This window comes from Danio rerio, chromosome 14 (assembly GCF_052040795.2).
Source record: "Danio rerio strain M-AB ecotype USA chromosome 14, GRCz13ab, whole genome shotgun sequence".
Lineage (NCBI taxonomy): Eukaryota > Metazoa > Chordata > Actinopteri > Cypriniformes > Danionidae > Danio > Danio rerio.
The window spans coordinates 1781749-1803250 of record NC_141034.1 but is presented as its reverse complement, the minus strand read 5'-3'; the positions used below and the strand labels follow the sequence as shown (position 1 = coordinate 1803250).

The following is a 21502-nucleotide window of genomic DNA, read 5'->3' as shown; positions in this document are numbered from 1 at the left end:
AAGAAGTGTTGCTCAGTTCATTCATTTTCAATCAAAAATGATCATCTATTCTGAAGCGGCTTCTGCCAGATCAATATCTGACTCTCTGCTTCCCGTCTGAGCCGATCACAGCACGCATCAATCAAATCTGATGACACACGTCAAAAATCTGCCATTTACAATCTCAGTGTTGACGATCACACAGCCGCAGTTTAATGTCCCCGTCCTGAATTTAATTAAAACCGTATCAGCAAGTGAACTTTAATTCAAATCTAATCACAAGCAGCTAAAAAAAAAAGTTAAAACGTTGAGCTTTGTGTCCTGAAAAAGTTTTCGCAGGGGGAAAAAATGAGGATTTAAACTACATCTGGATTTAAATTCGAAAGCAAGTATACCATTGTTTTATAATGTTTATATATACAGTGTTACTGTACATACATTATCTGGCAAAAGTTGTGGATCCCAGTTGTAAGAGCAACAAATAATAGCTTGACTTCTAGTTGATCATTTGGAAAATTGAAGGGGTCGTAGACGACTGTAAGGACCGGAAAGTGGCATGAGGGGGTGGATTGGGGAGGGTGGCAGAATTCGTGGACGAAAGTACAGACAGGGGGTTTAGGGTTAGGAGACGGTGGATGAGGTGTTGGATAGGTGGCCTCTATGGGCGTTCTGGCTCTGTTATATATTTTTAAAGTGTCGTTTAAACACTTACAGTGCCTGTTACGACGGGGAGGAATGACAAAGACAGCTGGAGGTAAGATCCAATATGCAGGTTTATTTAGCGTCAGGCAAGCAATGGTCAAATCAGGTGTAAATGGGTATGTGCAGGCAAATCCAGAATCATAGTCAATATACAGGCAATAGGTCATAAGGCAGGCGGCTAAACAGGAGAACACGGATTTACAAGGCTAGGGTAAAGCATGGATAAACAAGACAGGGAGAAACGCGTTGTAATGTCACTTAGGAGTAAACAAGACTCGGCAAACAGGATGGGTGAATGAGTGGCTTATGAATGGTGTGCTATCAGTCTCTGACAAGGTTCAGCTGGTGAGTGTAATCAAGCTAGATGAATGAGCAGGCGTGAGTGTCTGGGAGAGCATGTATGAATATGTAGTCCAGGGGAAGGTGGAAGTGTAGTCCATAGTGTTCGTGTGAGAACCAGCGATCTCTGGAGAGCGATCGCTGGTTATGTGACAGTGCCTATCGGTGGGTTAGATCTCCCGACATTTCAGTGGTATTAATATATATATATATATATACTGGAAGGTCAAATTTTTATTTAATTTAACTTGTTTTATAATTATTTAAACTTGCTCCACTTTCCCTCACCAAACATTTAAGCTATAGGGGAATTTATTAAACCAAATTGTCCATAGTGTGTGTGTGAGTGTGTGTGTGTGTGTGTGTGTGTGTGTGTGTGTGTGTGTGTGTGTGTGTGTGTGTGTGTGTGTGTGTGTGTGAATGATTGTGTATGGGTGTTTCCCACAACAGGGTTGCGGCTGGAAGGGCATCCGCTGTGTAAAACATGCTGGAATAGTTGGTGGTTCATTCCACTGTGGAGACCCCTGATAAATAAGGGACTATGCCAAAGGAAACTGAATGTTATCATCATCATCATCATCATTATCATTACCATCATTATTATTTCCAATACAGACCAGTGCAAACTCTATTCCACACATCTTGTTTTGACATATGTGACATCAGCTTTCTGTAATTTGCACCCTGAGCTTAACGACTAAATCAAAAATCCTACAGAATGAGCTTTTTTTTAATTTCAGAAACTACACGCACGCACAGTTTCCTCTTAGGGTCAGAATTAGTGGTAAGATTGAGGCAGGCTGATAGAAAACACAGTGTGTTGAGTACTATTGAACGTCCCCATAACTCACAAAAACAAACCTGTGTGTGTCTGTCTGTAAGTGTGTTTGTGTGCGAGCGTGCCTGTGTGTGTGTGTGTCCAACAGGTGCTGGTGTCTTTCAGCCAGTGTAATGTGTCTGTCGGACATGAGCGATGGGTTCGGGACCCTTCAGACGAAAACCCTCCAAACCATCGCCTTTGCCACGTTACCATGACAACAGCGCTTCCAAGGTAACAGGCGGCAAAGGAGTGAGTGTGTGAGTAGAGTAATAAATAACATGAGCATGTTACACACACACACACACACACACACACATACACACACACACACACACACACACACTCTTCGCTTCTGCAACCTGTTAACTCTCTTCAGGTTAACACTGTAATGCTCTCACTGCAGCACAGCTTCATGACTCATGTAATGTGTATGTGTGTGTGACAGAGAGAGTGTGTGTAAATGTGTGCGCATGCATGTGAGTGAAAGAGTGTTTGTGCCTGTTTGTGCCAGAGCTAGCCTCAGTCAAGCAGCACTTGTTGCTCAGTTTAGCGAGGATGTGTGTGAGTCATCTGATGACCGAAAACACTCACGCATGCATGCACACACACACAAATGCATGGCGTTCAAGAATGCAAACATGCTTTTTGAAGTCTGAAGTTCTCTGTTACGCACACACACATGCACGCACATGCGCGCACACACACACGCACACGCACATAATAGTTGATGTCTTACCTCTGGACGGTCGTCTCGATCTCGTCTGCAAGGTCAGTGTGCCAACAACCGCCCCCATGTTGTCACCGTGGAAACAGACGTGTGTGTGAGTGCGTGTGTGTGTCCGTCACGTGTGTTTTCAGTCTCTCGCTCTCTTTCTCTGTCCAGCCTTCATTCTGTCTTCTGTGATTCTAGCGCTCCTGCCTCTTCAGCTGCTCTCTTTCTGCTTGGATTTACCCCTCCCTCCACCATCACACTCTCTCTCTCTCACACACACACACACACAGGCGCACACACTCGTTCATCTTTACTGACGCCGTCTGCACTGCCATATGACATTCAGTCAGTCTCACAAAAACATGTCTCAACCATATTTTACACCCGTGCATCCTTTATAAACACACATGTAGTTGAATTATTCGCCCACCGGTGAATTTCTTTGTCAAATATTTCCCAAATGATGTTGGAAATTTCTCACAGTATTTCCTATAATATTTTTTTCCTCCAGAGAAAGTCTTATTTGTTTTATTTCGACTAGAATAAAAGCAGTTTTTAATTCCATTGAAGCCATTTCAATATTATTCAACATTATTAGCCCCCTTAAGCAATATTTGTTTTGATTGTCTCCAGAACAAACCACTTTTATACAATGACTTGCCTAATTACCCAAACTTGCCCCCCCCCTCTTTCCAATGACTCAATCAAATAAAAACATAAATTTTATATTTAAAAAGACTTAAAAGCAATGTAAAATCAAGGTAAATCTATGTGGTAGCAGTGCACTTTTCTCTTACATCTGCTTTCGAAAACACTATGGGTTGGGTTTAGGAAAGTCCACCTTTGTGTCGACATGTGCAAAAATAATATGCAATTAAAATGCACAACAAAACACATCCTAAGTAACGTATTTCAAATTCGAAAAAATATAGACAGCACCCTATAGTGTATTTGTCATCCGAAACATCCAAAACATAACTTAAATAACGTATTTTATCTTTGTTAAATAGAAAGCGCCCTCTTGTGGATTTGTCATCTGAAATGTTCAAAACATACCTTAAATAACGTATTTTATCTTCGTAAACTTATAAAAAAGCGCCCTCTAGTGGATTTGTCATCTTAAATGTACAAAACATACCTTAAATAACGTATTTTATCTTCGTAAAATTATAGAAAGCACCCTCTGGTGGATTTGTCATCTGAAACAAACAAAACATACCTTAAGTAACGTATTTGAAATTCACGAAAATGTAGAAAGTGCCCTTAAGTGGATTTGTCAACTAGAACATACAACAAAACATTTTAGATTCACACAAATGTAGACTACGCCATCAAGTGTTTTTGTCATCTTAAACGTACAAAACATTAACCTTAAGTAACATATTTTATATTTGCAAAACTGTAAAAACCGCCCTCCAGTGGATTTGTCATCTGAAAGTAACTCATTTCATGATTGCTAAGTTGTAAAAAGCACGCCCTACTGCATTTTCCATCTGAAATGTACAACAAAACGTAGCCTAAGTAGGGTATTTCAGATTCACATCAATATAGACAGCGCCCTCTGGTGGATTTGTCAACTAAAAAAATACAAAACATAGCTTAATGTAATTTATATTCGCAAAATTATAGAAAGCGCCCTCTAGCGGATTTGTCATCTGAAATGTACAAAACGTCTCCTATGTAACGCATTTCATCTTTGCAAAACTGTAGAAAGCTTCCTCTAGTGCATGCCATCTGAAAGTAACGCAATTCATATTCGCAAAAATGTAGACAGCACCCTCTAGTGGATTTGTCATCTGAAAAGTACAAAAGACACTTTAAGTAACGTATTTTTATATTAGCAAAATTCCAGAAAGCGCCCTCTAGTGGATTTGTCATCTGAAAGTAACGCAATTCATATTTGCAAAAATGTAGACAGCACACTTTGGTGGATTTGCCATATGAAAAGTACAAAAGACACTTTAAGTAACGTATTTTTATATTAGCAAAATTGCAGAAACCGCCCTTTAGTGGGTTTGTCATCTGAAAATAAGGTATTTCATATTCGCAAAAATGTAGAAAGCGGCCTCTATTGGATTTGCCATCTGAAAAGTACAAAAGACACCTCAAGCAACGTATTTCCTATTTGCAAAACTGCATAAAGCGCCCTCTAGTGGATTTGTCATCTAAATGTGCAACAATACGAACAAAAAGTAATGTATCTTACAATTCGCAAAAATGTATTCTGAAGCACGAGTTAGCAAATGAGCCTTGGCTGTACACTTCAATAACAGCATTCTCAAAACGAGACACTTGTGTGCTCTATATGTGGAAGATCATGCGTATGTGTGTTTGCTGATTTTATGAGCATCAGTGTAAATGTCACGGGTGTCTACTCCTTCCTGCTGATTCATTAGCGTCCAAGGACTTCCAATGACACAGACACTAATTATTAACAGACAGTCATAATCACCCAAACCTGTTCCTGAATCATCTTGAGGTGAAACCCCAGATTGTAAACATCTGATAAATGACTTCTGCATTTAAAATAATATACCGTTAATCAATGCATACTGCTTCATATAGTGCTATTATTAAATGTATATATCATCATTTTCCTTCGATATAGTCTCTTTATTCATAGGGGTCGCCACAGTGGAGTGAACCGCCAACTTATCTAGCATATGTTTTACACAACGGATGCCATTCAAGAGAATAATATTACAACCTTTCTACTTTAAGATTTTGGATTTGTGTCTAATAGTGAAATTTACAAGCAATTTCTGAATATTTTTTCCTCCAGCAGTTTTCATGGCATAGTTTATCCCTACAGTGGCGGCGCACGGCTGTCAGATTAAACCCACAGGAAAGATATCGCTCAAGAGTCTTTCAGGGATATGATTCATGCGGATCAATTACATAAGGGATAATATACTCACACAGACTTTATGGCAAAATAAAGCCTGATAAGGAAATCATCATCATCATCATCATCATCATCATCATCCTCATATATTCACCACCTGATGATCTCACTTACTGTACACAAGCATACTGTACTAACAGGGGCTCTAACACTGACTAGTTCAGCCCACATGATGAAAACACTACAGTGATTTAACACTTTTTCTATACTATGGAAAAGTACTCAAGTTAATCTGCTGTGCTGATCTTGCAGTTGCTATGGCAACACAAAAAATATGAATTATTGCTGTGGTTAAAAAAAACTATAAATGAATCTGTTGTGGTGATTCTGCAGTTGCTATGGTGACAAATCTGCTAATTAATCTCTTGTGGTAATTCTAGTTGCTATGGTAACAACATTAACAGCAATTAATCTGCTGTTGTGATTTTGCTGTTGCTATGGTAACAGCAACTACAGTAATTAATCTGTTGTGGTGATTCTACAGTAGTTATGGTAACACAACAACAACAGTAATTAATCTGCTGAGGCGATTCGGCAGTTGCTATGGTAACAAAAATGATAGTAATTAATCTGCTGCTGTAATTTTGCAGTTGCTATGGTAACACAACCACTATAGTAATTAATCTGTTGTGGTGATTCTACAGTTGCTATGTTAACACAAAAACTATTGTAACTAATCTGTTGTGGTGATTCTGCAGTTGCTATGGTAACAAAAACTACTAATTAATCTCTTGTGTTAATTCTAGTTGTTATGGTAACAACATTTATAGTAATTAATCTGCTGTTGTGATTCAGCGGTCGCTATGGTAACACAACAACTACAGTAATCAATCTGTTGTGGTGATTCTGCAGTTGCTATGGTAACAAAAACTATGGTAATTAATCTGTTGTGGCGATTCTGCGGTTGCTATGGTAACACAAAAACTATAGTAATTAATCAGTTTTGGTGATTGCAGTTGCTATGGTAACAAAAACTATAGTTAATAATCTGTTGAGATTTTGCAGTTGCTATGGTAACACAAAACCTATAATAATTAATCTGTTTTGGTGATTGCAGTTGCTATGGTAACACAAAACCTATAATAATTAATCTGTTTTGGTGATTGCAGTTGCTATGGTAACAAAAACTATAGTAATTAATCTGTTGTGGTGATTCTGCAGTTGCTATGGTAACAAAAACTATAGTAATTAATCTGTTGTGGTGATTCTGCAGTTGCTATGGTAACAAAAACTATAGTAATTAATCTGTTGTGGTGATTCTGCAGTTGCTATGGTAACAAAAACTATAGTAATTAATCTGATGTGGTGATTCTGCAGTTGCTATGGTAACAAAAACTATAGTAGTTAATCAAATGCATATAGATACGTATAGTTAAATATCAAACACACATAGTTAAAGAAAGACATTAGTTAAAATTAGGAATTTAATTAATATTCTTAATTATTGGGTAAAAATAAACAAATAAATAACAGAGATAAAATAAATACATAAAATCAAATAATCTCACAACAAGAAGGTCGCTGGTTTGAGTCCCGGCTGGGTCAGTTGGCATTTCTGTGTGGAGTTTGCATGTTCTCCCCGTGTTGGTGTGGGTTTCCGCTGGGTGCTCTGGTTTCCCCCACAGTCCAAACACATGCGCTGTAGGGGAACTGATGAACTAAACATATGTGAAACATATGCTGGAATAGTTGGTGGTTCATTCCGCTGTAGCAACCCCTGATGAATAAAAGGACTAAGCTGAAAGAAAATGAATAAATGAACATCAATACATTTAATAAATAAATAATACAAATATATTCGCTGGAATTTTTTACATGAATCAATAAGTTTAAATAGAAAGAAAGAAAGAAAGAAAGAAAGAAAGAAAGAAAGAAAGAAAGATGTTGCCTGATGCCTGCAATAAATAATTAAGAAACAGTTTACCACTGAATCAACTAATAAGAATGGCGTATTCCCAGAGAGGCGTATAATATGCTTATTGAATAATTAAAAACATCATAAGGCTGTGGTTAATGTGAAGCGTGGGAGCTTTAATAAATAAGACGGATGTTGAAGGGCTGAATGTGCAGGAGGAGGAGGTGGAGCGTTTTCATAAACACTCATCTGCATGAAACTCTTCCACAGCGGAAAGACATTACTGGGATGGGAAAAAAAATCATGTGCTGCATTAATCAGACAGAGACGTGATGTCTGTCTGTCTGTCCATCCATCTGTATGTCCGTCTGTCTGTCTGACTGTTTGTCTGTCCATGGGAATGTCTGTCTGTCTTTCTGTGTTAATGTTCTTCTATCTATCTGTCTGTCTATGCCTGTTTGTCTCTTAGTCAGCATGTTTTTCTGTCTGCCTGTTTGTCTGTCTGTCTGTCAGTCTGTCTGTCTGCCTGTTTGACTGTCTGTCTGTCTGTCTGTCCATCTGCCTGTCTGTTCCATCTGTCTGTTCATCTGCCTGTTTTTCTGTATGTCTGTCCTTCCATCTGTCTGTCTGTCTGTCTGTCTGTCTGTCTGTCTGTCTGTCTGTCTGTCTGTCCATCTGTCTATCCATCTGTTTGTTTATTTGTCTGTCCGTCTGTTTATCAATTTGTCTTTCTGTCTGTCCATCTGCCTGTCTGTCTGTTCATCTGCTTGATGTGTCTATCTGTCTGTCAGTCTGGCTGTTTTTCTGTCCATGTGTCTGTCTGTCTATCCATCTGTCTGCCTGTCCATCTGCTTGGCCATATATCTGTTCGTCTTTAAATCCGTCTGTGTATCTGTCCATTGCTCTGTCTGTCCATCTGTCTGCCTATTTGTCTCTATCTATTTATCTATTTATCTATTTATCTATCTATCTATCTATCTATCTATCTATCTATCTATCTATCTATCTATCTATCTATCTATCTATCTATCTATCTATCTATCTATCTATCTATCTATCTATCTATCTATCATCTATCTATCTATCTATCTATCTGGCTGTCTGTCTGTCTGTCTGTCTGTTCCTCTAAACACACACACACACACACAAACAAACACACACACACGAATAAAGTGTTTCTCTGCAGTGTGATGTTTGACACCCAGCAGCGCTTTAATAAAGACTGAAACGGAGCTGGAGATGAAGACGAGCGCCAGAGAATTGGCTGTAGACTTTTATTACAAGGTCGCAGTGACAGAAGGAAGAGAAATAACGGCAGGACGCGCCTTTTTTTTTTTGCCGTCTGTTTTCTGCGATGATTTCTGTCACACAGACAGATTGAAGGAAACAGTGTGTCTGAACACATGAATATCAATGCTGCGCGCTGGCGTGTGTCTGTGAAGGTTAGATAGAGATGGAAATACACTAAATAAAAAGCCTGGATTTGCTCTGATATGCCTTAAAAGGGGACGGTTCATACTGATATGAAAAAACACGTCCTCACTTACTCATCCTCATATTGTTCTACACTGTAAACATATCTGTATTTTGGGATTTACAGATGTTTTCTGTTTATTAATGGTTATGAATTGCATTATGGGATGTTGATCTCTGCAACCCAGTACTGGGAAACACCCATACACTCTAACATTCCAATTTAGTTCATCAATTCCCCTATAGCGCATGTGTTTGGACTGTGGGGGAAACCGGAGCATCCGGAGGAAACCCACGCTAACACAAGGAGAACATGCAAACTCCACACAGAAACTGACCCATCCGGGACTTGACCACTGACCTTCTTGCTGTGAGGCCACAGTGCTAACCACTGAGCCACCATGACGAGTGCTGATATTTTTATTTCATGTATATCACTTACTATAAATAAATCAGAATAACGAAAGCATTCGGTTACACTTACCCTACATAGCAACATCTCTCTGGCCCAGCTCTGGCCCACACAATCAGCTTTTGCTTGGCCCACATGCTGCAGTGAATTACGGTACATGCTTGGACCAAGTCTGGCTTCTAGACAAGGGCCAAACATGGACCATATCTGGACCAAGTCTCAGCCAAGTTAATTACCCATAACTGGGCCTGAACTGGGCCAGATATGTTGGTGTGTCACGACTGCAGCTAATTTGATAAACCAATGTAGCATTTTGCTTTATGGCCGTACTTTTTCTCGAAGTGATCTAATTGGTAGAAATTAAATGCATTTTAAAAGTGGGTCAAGATAGGCCAAGCTTACGTGGCCCACATATACATTATTAACATCTGGGCCAAATTCTACATTTGATATCTGGCCCAAGTCTTGTGTGCCGCCTTAAAGACAGTGCTACCTCTGCCAAACCTGGGCCATGTTTGGCCCACATGCTATATGCCAGTGCCGGACGAATGCCTGCTGTGCCAGCCTTATACCAAATCTGGGCCAGAATTCTTTGCTACCTGGGACAGCTAAAACCGACTGAAATCCTTCAGACATCTTGATCTGATCGACACAAAAACTTCACCCTGACTTCAACACAAATCCCTTCACATCTCCTATTCTGACAGCAGCTCTATTGTAGTCATTCATCATAAATAAAACATGTCTAACACAAACACATCTGAAGGAAATCCATCTGAAAGAGACGTGTAGACGTTCACTCACTAATCAACTCAACGGGAACACCCACTCGGTGTTTGAATAAAAATATTATGCAACTCATTCATGAATCACTGTTCATTCACACACACTGTTACGCAACTCAGTAATTACCGTGAACATGACAGCATAAATCAAATGTCAATTTTAAAAGCACTCGCATTAATTCAACTAATAATCAAAAGCAAACAGTAAATATTTACACAACAGCTCCAAATATGATCAGATGAACATTACAGATGCTGTTTGTTCAGATGTCTCAAGTCAATCTTACAAAATGTTGATTATCTTAATTCTGATGCTGTTCCTCAACAACACTCCACATCTGTTTGTTGGACATTAAAGCATATTTTACAAATATTTAGATGTAATGCAGTTGTAGATGTAGCAAGGACATTTTTCACAGTATTACCTATTATGTTAGGTTTATTTATGAACAAATTTCGAGAGGATCACACGCTTATGATTGTTCACAGCTGTTCCAACTTTAGCTAATAACTGATTATCCAATCAGACGATCCTTAACTCACTATAAATAACCAGACTTTTCTCATCTAAATATCTTCGTCTCGAAGAAACCCTCCCACCCAACCCTACTTTCCCTCCTGTCAAACGGGCGTCACATGTGGCCAGCGATTAGCCCTGTTGTCTCACAGCAAGAATGCCCCTGGTTTAATTCCTTTCCAAACCAGACGGCATTTCTGTGCGGAGTTTGCTCTTTCTCCCTGTGGGTTTTCCCCGCGTCCTCCGGTTTCCTCCCACAGTTCAAAAACAAGCACTCTAACAATTATTCCAAAATATTTTAGCTAAACTCTGAGTACACCTTCAGCATCCATATCTGACACTTAGCTACAATAAGCAAGAGGGGGAGTCATCGAGATCTACCTGAGCTCAAACTCCCCTCTCGCCGGGAGGGAGCCCAGGGCTCGAGGATCTTATAAGCTCAGGGCTCTCTCCCGGGACAGCACGCCAAACTAGCTTTACTATCAATCGTCAGCTAAGTGTGAAGTCTCGAAATATGGGGTTTTTTTTCTGGGCAACGTTTTTTTTATTTTACTTTGGCTGGAATATGTATTTTATTTGTTTTAAATGTAAAAAAACTGATGAGGTCAATATTATTAGGTCAATATTATTATCATATTATAAGCCCCACTTTAGAAATATATTTTATTTCTGAGTGGCTGCATAACAAACCTATGACTTGCCTAATTAAACAAACTTGCCTAGTTAACCTAATTAACCAGGTTAAGCTTTTAAAAATCGCACTTTAAGCTGAAGATTTTGATTTATTATTTGTGGCCTTACTTCAATTTGTACCATGGTTTCTCTAAAAAAAATGACCATTGTGTTTTTGTTTTTACTCTGTAACAGAGGAGGTTTGTCCATCAGGTGCATGTGTGTGGATGAAGGTCACTGTACATACTGTGAGAAATAATTGACGAACAACTGCTGAATTATTGAATATTAAAGCGCACCTATGGTGGAAATGCTCCACAAACACGCATTCGCACTATTATTCTACCTACCTTCCATACAAACTGACGAAAACAAGTTACTTACGCAAGACTACTCTATGCATTAATATAGGATCAAAATTCTTCTCTTAGCTTAAAGGTTATGTAAAACAAGTAGCGCTCAATCATGTTGATTGTGTGGTACATTCACAGGTAAGCATTATTTTCCTTGATTATTCCTTGGAGTTTAAGTAAAGTGTCTGGTGCATATGTAGAGAATAGTGTTTCTACGGGTGGTTTGTCAAGCCCACTCACCTGTGTGAGGCACACTCCAGAAATGCACAATGTTTTATAGCAATATGGAGTGATTGCAAGAAAGTGTCTAGCGCAAGTGTTGGTTAAAGTGTCAGAGAGATAAAAGAGTGTCTTCTACAGGTGGTTTGTCAGGCCCACTCACCTGTGTGAGGCACAATCCAGAAATGCACAATGTTTTATAGCAATATGGAGTGATTGCAAGAAAGTGTCTAGCGCAAGTGTTGGTTAAAGTGTCAGAGAGATGAAAAAGTGTGTTTTCTACAGGTGGTTTGTCAGGCCCACTCACCTGTGTGAGGCACACTCCAGAAATGCACAATGTTTGATAGCAATATGGAGTGGTTGCAGGAAAATGTCTAGCGCAAGTGTTGGTTAAAGTGTCAGAGAGATGAAAAAGTGTGTTTTCTACAGGTGGTTTGTCAGGCCCACTCACCTGTGTGAGGCACACTCCAGAAATGCACAATGTTTGATAGCAATATGGAGTGATTGCAAGAAAGTGTTTAGCGCAAGTGTTGGTTAAAGTGTCAGCGAGATGAAAGAGTGTCTTCTACAGGTGGTTTGTCAGGCCCACTCACCTGTGTGAGGCACACTCCAGAAATGCACAATGTTTGATAGCAATATGGAGTGATTGCAAGAAAGTGTCTAGCGCAAGTGTTGGTTAAAGTGTCAGAGAGATGAAAGAGTGTGTTTTCTACAGGTGGTTTGTCAGGCCCACTCACCTGTGTGAGGCACACTCCAGAAATGCACAATGTTTGATAGCAATATGGAGTGATTGCAGGAAAATGTCTAGCGCAGGTGTTAGTTAAAGTGTCAGAGAGATGAAAGAGTGTCTTCTACAGGTGGTTTGTAAGGCCCACTCACCTGTATGAGGTGCAATCAGTATGATCAGTATGACACTTTCTCCAAACTCTAATAATAATGTAAACATTTGAATTTAACCAAAGCTGCGGAACTTTCTTGAATCCGCCATAAAGGACTCACTGAGGGCAAGCTAAGCAGCCTGATCTGCTCGACATCTGGCTCTGCTCATACTGACATATTACTAATATCAATTACGCAGCGAAGCTCATTTCCCACAGCACGGATGCCAGAAACCCACAGTTCTGCTTCACGGCATGCGTGTGTGTGTCTGTGTCCTCCACCGGGAATCAAACAGCTGCACTGAGAACCGCTCAGACTTTAATGCTCTTGAAGAGCTCAGAAAATGCGCATTCGCATGGAAGACACAAAGGTACCACAGATTAACACATGCATGATGATCTCAACCTCGAAACGATTTCAATGCGTTTGCAGATTAAAAATAAACACGGAAATTTGACGCTGATCATTAAAGATGTTTTTATTTTTGGCTGAGTGTGTTTTTGTGTTGGTCTTTGCTGATTAGGCCTGTCGTGAATGAATAAATATGACACTAAAGCCTCAAGGGTGTCGCACAAGTCTCCGTCTTAATGAGACATTCACTGAATCATATATTCAAAAGGTTTGTTCAAAGCTGTCGACTCATTAGGAAGGCGTTTGAATATGCATACAGCCCTTAAAATACAACATACAGATGATGAAGGCACAACTAGGAGCCTCCTGTGAAATTTCAAATCTTTTATTCAATATATCCCAAGTGATGTGTTTAACGGGGGGCAAAGACATTCTCACAGTGTTCATTCATTCACTTGTCGGCTTAGTCCCTTTATTAATCCGGGGTCGCCACAGTGCAATGAACCGCCAACTTATCCAGCACGGTTTTACACAGCGGATGCCCTTCCAGCCGCAACCCATCTCAAGGAAACATCCACACACACATTCACACACACACTCATACACTACAGACAATTTTAGCCTACTCAATTCACCTGTACCGCATGTCTTTGGACTGTGGGGGAAACCGGAGCATTCTCACAGTATTATTATATATAATTTCTTCTGGGCATCTCAGTGGTTAGCACTGTAGTCTCACAGCAAGAAGGTCGCTGGTTCGAGTCCCGTTTGGGTCAGTTGGCATTTCTGTGTGGAGTTTGCATGTTCTCCTCGTGTTGGTGTGAGTTTCCTCCGGGTGCTCCAGTTTCCCCCCACAGTCCAAACACATGCGCTATAGGGGAATTGAACAAGCTAAAAGGATGTCGCCAGAGTGGCTTTTTGATTTATATTCTTGTGCGTCCCAGAAAAGCAAAAATAAATAAATGTAAAAATAAATAAATAAATAAATAATGTGTTGAAATCACACTGCAGCGACAGGTTTTCTTTTTCTAGATTGCTTCAGAAAACACTATTGGTTGGGTTTAGGGACTGGGGGGTTTAGTTAGTCGACAGCTAGCTGACCTGGACAGGCTGAAGTTTATATTGCGCCCTCTAGTGAATTTATGTGAGAAGACGACACATTAGAGAAATTTGAGATTAGATTTACAAAAACAAAAACTGCGAGCAGACGTACCCTCCGGTTATACATATCCGTAACAAGCCTGGGTTGGAAATATGGAGTCAATTTAGAAAAGCGTCAGGTATAATTCTGCAAAATGTTGCCAGAGTGGCATTTTGGTTTCTTTTCTTGTGCGTCCCCGCCACTAGCTCCACATCTGAAAGAGTTTTTAGCATAGGACCAATGTAGTCCAGCAAAGAACAGGTCCAGAAACAAGGTAAAAGAAAAGCAAAAATAAATGAATGTAATAATAAATAAATAAATAAATAAATAAATAATGTAGTGAAATCACACTGAAGCGACAGGTTTTCTTTTTCTAGATTGCTTCAGAAAACACTATTGGTTGGGTTTAGGGACGGGGAGGGGGGGGTCAGTCAGTCGACAGCTAGCTGACCTGGACAGGCTGAAGTTTATTTTGCTCCCTCTAGTGAATTTATGTGAGAAGACGACACATTAGAGAAATTTGAGATTAAATTTACAAAAACAAAACTGCGAGCAGACGTACCCTCCGGTTATACATATCCGTAACAAGCCTGGGTTGGAAATATGGTGTCAATTTAGAAAAGTGTCAGCTGTAATTCTGCAAGAGTGGCTTTTTGGTTTCTTTTCTTGTGCGTCCCAGCAACTAGCTCCACATCTGAGTTTTCAGCATAGGGCTAATGTAGTCATCCACCTTCACAATTTATAATGTTGCAGCGTGTATTTGAATAATGATGGCTGGTTCCTTTACTTGAAAGCTCAGATTTGACCATCATAATTTGTTTTGTTTATAAAGTTTGGGGTTTATTATTGACACTTTACAGATGTTGATCTACCTTAAAGTTTGCTGTGATTGTTCCGCGTTTGCATTTTACCATTGAACACACTTAGTAACATTTATTTAGCAATAGCAAGACTATCTTTAACACTTATGTTTATTTTATTATAAGACACAAGAGGTGAGATTGCTTTGTTTAATTTATTTTTTGTTCCTAAATGGATCGTAGAAGATTCAACAATTATTGATAGCCAATGATATGAAACATGATATTGTGATATTGGGCGAAGCAGTGGCGCAGTAGGTAGTGCTGTCACCTCACAGCAAGAAGGTCGCTGGTTTGAGCCTCAGCTCAGTTGGCGTTTCTGTGTGGAGTTTGCATGTTCTCCCTGCGTTCGTGTGGGTTTCCCCCACAGTCCAAAGACATGAGGTACAGGTGAATTGGGTAGGCTAAATTGTCCGTAGTGTATGAGTGTGTGTGTGTGTGTGAATGTGTGTGTGGATGTTTCCAGAGATGGGTTGCGGCTGGAAGGGCATCCGCTGTGTAAAACCGTGCTGGATAAGTTGGCGGTTCATTCCGCTGTGGATTAATAAAGGGACTAAGCCGACAAGTAAATGAATGAATGAATATCATGATATGTTTTTGCTGTATCGCCTAGCCCGAACACACTCTATCTGATGCATGCAAGTACAGAAATGTAAGCTGAATTACTGTTATGATACTGGAAATCTGTCTTGTGTTTTGAAGGCAGTCTGGTGGTTTAAAGCTCCTCGTATTGACGTGCTACAAGGTGACATTAGTATTGTTGTGAGGCAGAGAGATGAAAATGCAGAGGAGCGTGACAGAGTGTGTACTTCTGTCTCTGTCTCTCTCATCACACACTCTTTTCATTCACCGCTTTTCATTTTTTCTTGGTAACCTGACCTGATTTCCTTCTCTCTCGGTGGAGGTCTCAGTGAAGAGCCGCATGTCTTTATGTAATGAATGAATCATCTGGAGCGTCTGCCGTTTCAGGGCCATTTAAACTCATGTACAGCTGAGAGACCAGGGGAAAGAGACACCGAGAGATGCTACAAAGACATTTAATCTGCCCACAACTTGTGTGTTCAACAGCCCATAAAAACAGCCGTATAATAAACACACTTTCTGGGTAGGTTTTTCACACTCGCTCTCTGGACAGAAACATCTAGAACAGAAACTTCCTTGATTTTGGCAATGAAATGAAGTTTATCTAAACAACAGCTGAGCCGTTCGCAGGTTGATTCCCCAAAAATTAGAGTGTAAACACTGAGGCCCAATCTGTGTTTGAGCAGGTCAACACAATCAACAACCAATCACTCCAGCACTGAAGTCAATGAAGCATCACTAAAGCTCCTACTTTTTTTCAATTCATAAATGTATTATATTTACAGGGTCTGAAGTAAACAGTCACTAGATGCAAAATGAAAGTACACTTTTAGAAATGAAAGTGAGCCGCTTTTTTACGCTTTTATTTAAATAGTACCTTAAAAGTTTCTTTCTTAGAGCTTTTGACTGGTTTCTAGGGCAAATATCTAAAAAAAAATCTGAAACTATTTTGTTTTCAGAAAAAGTTCAAATTAATATGTTTTCTTCAAAAGAAGCAAAACAATCTGCTAGTGGGGCAAGCAAAAAATAAACAACAACAACAATATCAACAATAATAATAATAATAAAATAATAATAATATTAAAATAATAATATAAACAAATACATAAAAATATAAATAAATAAATACATTTAAATAAAAGCAATACAAAAGAAATAAATAAAAGAAAGGAAAATTAAATAAATATATAATAAAAAATAAAATAAACAAAATCTAAAATACAAAATAAATAAAATAAAAATGATAAAAAATAGATGAAATACATCTAAAATAAATAAATAAACAAAAATAAACAAATGAAATAAAAATAAAATAATAAATAAAATAAATATAAAATAAAAGATAAATAAAATAAATAAAATACATAACTAAATTTTAAAAATGTAATAAAAAATTTTATAAATAGAAAAAAAGATACATCATATTTTTTATAAAAAAATATGAAATAAATATAAAATAAAAAAATACATTAAATAAATATTTAAAATAAAATACAAAAAAATAAATTATGTATCTTTAAATATATTTAGATGTGAGAAGCTCATGAAAACTGTTTTAGTGTCTGGGAGCAGCTTGGTTCACAGTAATGATCCACGGGAACTCTGCATGAACATATGAACATGTATTATGATTCACTTAAATGTGAAAATGAAAAACACACCAAAACACACTCTTTCCATATTCATAATAAAACTAATTCTGCTAATCGAATTTCTTCTGAAACAAAAAATATTTTAGATTGTTAGAATAAAGCCTTAAATGTGTAATTAAGGGAGTTTTTTCTTAACTATAGTTAAACTGCTGCTATTTTGGGATTTCCGCCTGGATTTAGCAATTTTAGGATTTATAATTAATTTGTATTTATTTGTTAATGTAAACTAGTAACAGATACATCATAAGACATTCACCAAGACTTACAAATAAACAATATTTTATTGCTGTCATTGCTGGATCAAATTACAGATATTTTACAAAGTAAAAACGACAAAACTGTTAATAATAAACTTAATAAAACATGTTTCATGGTTTCTAAATGTTGTTTTAATTTAGAAGATTTCATGATTTCTTTTGAGAGCACCTCACTACATATGACACTGAGACTTTAAGTCTTTTTTATCTCTATATATATATATATATATATATATATATATATATATATATATATATATATATATATATATATATATATATATATATAAATATCCATACTTTACATATTCGGGGTCGTACTTGCGCTTCGACATATTTGTTGCAATAATTAAATGAAATTTCACATGTCGCGAACACATTTCAAAATAAAAGTCCGGTATAAGCAAAATAAGCAAAAAAAAATTTACTTTGGTTGTTTTTTTTTTCAGCCAATATGTTTTGCTTGTCTAAAAAATGCTTCTTGATTTAAGAATTTGTAGATAAATGTACAAGAAACAAGACAAAAAAATATAAGTAATAAAAGCATTTTGCAGTGCAGTAACATGCAAACCACACACACACACCCACACACAAAAACATTTTTAAAAATGCTGTTTCTGTTCCTTGACATAATATTTTACTTACCCATAAGTAGGCTATATATGGTGGTCCATTGTGATTTCCATGTTATGAGTATGCCTGATTTCTGAGATTTTAAATAATTTCCCCATCATTAACAGTACATAAAAAGTGCATCACTTTAGAAAAAAGGAAACATCATATTAAATATAATATCCCTTTGTGGTTTAATTAATGATGCATCACAGGGTTAAATTAAAAGCAGCTAAGTGGCTTTGTCAATGCAAACTGAACAAAACCAGCACACACACACACACAGACACACACACAATTAAAGGAATCTGTTCAAACGGAGGCAATTTTCCACGGCAAACCTCTTAGCAATGGCCTAGCGAGATATCTTATTGGTTGCAATATTCCGCACAGGATAATAATGCTAGACTTATAGCAGGAATTAAACCTAAAATCGGTCTGCGCAGTGATTTAGCACGTGTGTTTTGCATTTAGGAGTTTGTTTACATACTGAATTCACTTCGTATCATCAGTCGAGTGTTTGAAATCAGCCCTTTTGTTTGACCAGTTGTGGATTAATATCACAGAGTGAGGAAGAAAGTGTACTATGTATGATATCCAATACAGTCACTAAGGCTAGTTCGATTAGCATTGCATTGCAAATATGCTTATCTAATACCCAGGATGGCTTGAAGAACTGAAATAATCCAGATATCAGCTCAAGCGTTTGTTTGTGTTCATGTTTGATCTATTTTTCCATGTCTGTCATCTTTATCTTCTGCTGCAGTGGTAGCTGATGTCTTTTCTACAGTAATCTATGGGGTTTGTGTAAGGGCGCCCTCTAGCGTCCTGTATGAATGAAGCAGATATAGCATTACAGTGTGTGAGAGAGCTTCAGTACTGACTAAACTCATGTATCTGCACAAATATAATATTGTAAAGCTTCCTATATAAAATATTAGTGGGGGGTGTGCTCATATACTGCATATACAGTTGAAACCAGAAGTTTACATACACTTTAAAAAAAGGAAGATAACCGTTTTTGTTAAGAGTGTCCGATGGTAAATCAAACTAAACGTTTACTATTTTAGGTCCATTAGGATTTCCTAAATCATTGACATTTGCTAAATGCCAGAATAATGAGAATTTTATTATTATAATTTTATTTTATTTTTTTTTTAGAATTTTTGATTAATTTCTAGACAGTCAAAACTTTACAATCATTTCCTTGGTATTTTATTTCTTTTTTTTTTGCTTTGCTTTTAAACTGTATAACTTGTTTTGGGTCTCCTTCCACAAGCTTCTCACAATAGTTTGCAGGAATTTTGGCCCATTCCTCCTGACAGAATTGGTGTAACTGAGTCAGATTTGCTCACACAAGCTTTTTCAACTCTGCCCACAAATGTTCTCTAGGATTGAGATCAGGGCTTTGTGATGGCCACTCCAAAACATTCACTCTGTTGTCTTTAAAGCACATTTGAACTAATTTGGCAGTATGCTTTGGGTCCTGGTCTGCTTGGAAGACCCATTTGTGGCCAAGTTGTAATGTCCTGGCTGATGTGTTGAGATGTTGCTTCAGTATTTCTACATAATGTTCTTTCTTCATGATGCCATCTATGCTGTGAAGTGGACCAGTCCCTCCTGCAGCAAAACAGCCCAACAACATGATGCTGCCGCCCTCATACTTCACAGCTGGGATGTTGTTCCTAGGCTTGTAAGCTTTCATCTTTGTCCTGTAACACTGATCATTATGGCCAAACGGCTTAATCTTGTTGGACATGTCTCCAAACATTAGTCTTTTTCTCAGTTTAGTTTAGCAAACTGTAACCTGGCTTTGTTGTTGATTCTGGCTTGTTGGTTTTCCCATGTTGTCACACAAGGAAGCAGTGTGTTTGAGCTTTTCCTTCAATACTATTCTACAGTTGTGCCTCAAATTAAATCAAATGTTGTCAATTAGCCAATCAGAAACTTCCTCGACAGCATCATCCAAGCTTTTTCAATCATCTTATTGTATGTAAACTTGACCTTCAAGAAAAGTTATAACAGTTTCTCAAACAATATCTCTGTATTTATTCTGCTAATTGGCATAACAGAAACAAGTGATAATCCTAACTTGCCTAAAAAAGAAAAAGTTTAGTCACATTAACATCTGACTTTTTTTAAATGGGTACAGTATGTGCCTTTTAATACAGTGTATGTAAACCTCTGCTTTTAACTGTACATACATTCATTCATTAATTCGGCTAAGTCCCTTATTTATCAGGGGTCCCCACAGTGGAATGAACCACCAACTACTCCAGCATGTTTTACGCAGCAGATGCCCCACCAGCCAACACTGGGAAACATACATATATACAGAAAATGTGCTTTTAAACATCACAACATGTGTAATACAGCTTGATCCCACAACAATCAAACGATAATTGGTGGGCTCCACCAAGACCCTTGACCTGACCTCAAATGCAGCCTTATAAATCAATGCTTGATTACATATTTGGAGATTTTCATACAGACACACACAGAGCGGGTGATTTAATGCCAGAGCGAATACCATAACCTTTTATAGACCGCCAGCTCATTGTGTATTTACACAGCATCTCATGCGGGAACACTGTCCATGTAGAGCCCGAGCGCAAGAAAGATCGATCTATAAGTGAATGTGACACACACACACACACACACGCTAACTCCTACCAACCATAAACACAAAAGCATTTTCTCTCTCATTCACGTCTGTTTGAAAAGGTCAACAAAACTGTTTCCCATCATCATTAACTCTACAAAATTGAAACCACTCATGCAAATACTATAGTATTTTATAACACATATAGTTTTTGATCCAAGTGTATTATACTGTATATATTACACTATTTACAACTCTTTAATAATGTTTGCTCCAGCATACTGTAGTATTAACTATTAGATAAACTGTAATAAATGCTATACTATACTTTTTTACTATAGTAAACTGGGGTGTATTGTAGTATACATTTTAGTTGTAGAAAACTATGGTATTGGGTCCTTTCTTTGTAATTTATGTAGTGTAATTCAAATACTTTAGTAAAATAAATGCTACAGTAAATACTATGTTTTTGAACCATACTATAGTAAAGCGTTTTATACTGTATTTATATATAGTATTCATTCATTCATTCATTCACGGGGGCAGGAGAGAACCACAGACTGCCCTTTCCCCAGACACTTCCTCCAGCTCCTCCGGGGGGTGGGGGGGATCTTAATGCGTTCCCAGGCCAGCCGAGAAACATAGTCCCTCCAGTGTGTCCTGGGTCTTCCCCTAGGCCTTTTCCCAGTGGGACATGCCTGGAACATCTCTCTAGGTAGGCATCTGCAACAGATGCCCAGGCCACCTCAGCTGACTTCTCTCAATGTGGAGGAGCACCGTCTCTACTCTGAGCTCTTCCCGGGTGACAGAGCTCCTCAACCTA

General features: G+C 38.1%; 1 protein-coding gene across 3 annotated transcripts in view; it reads right to left on the bottom strand.

Annotated features, from left to right (window-relative positions):
• The window catches only part of kcnip1a (Kv channel interacting protein 1 a), a 58903-nt gene that overhangs the window by 16811 nt on the left and 20590 nt on the right, over window positions 1–21502 (bottom strand). The window contains exon 1 of one of the 3 annotated variants that reach the window (XM_087281214.1): window positions 2577–2748. The exons of the other annotated variants lie outside the window; for them this stretch is intronic. Coding sequence (XP_087137340.1) covers window positions 2577–2634 — 58 coding nt within the window. The 5' untranslated portion in view covers window positions 2635–2748. Of the gene's footprint in view, window positions 1–2576; window positions 2749–21502 lie in introns of those variants that run through there. 3 annotated transcript variants of the gene reach the window in all.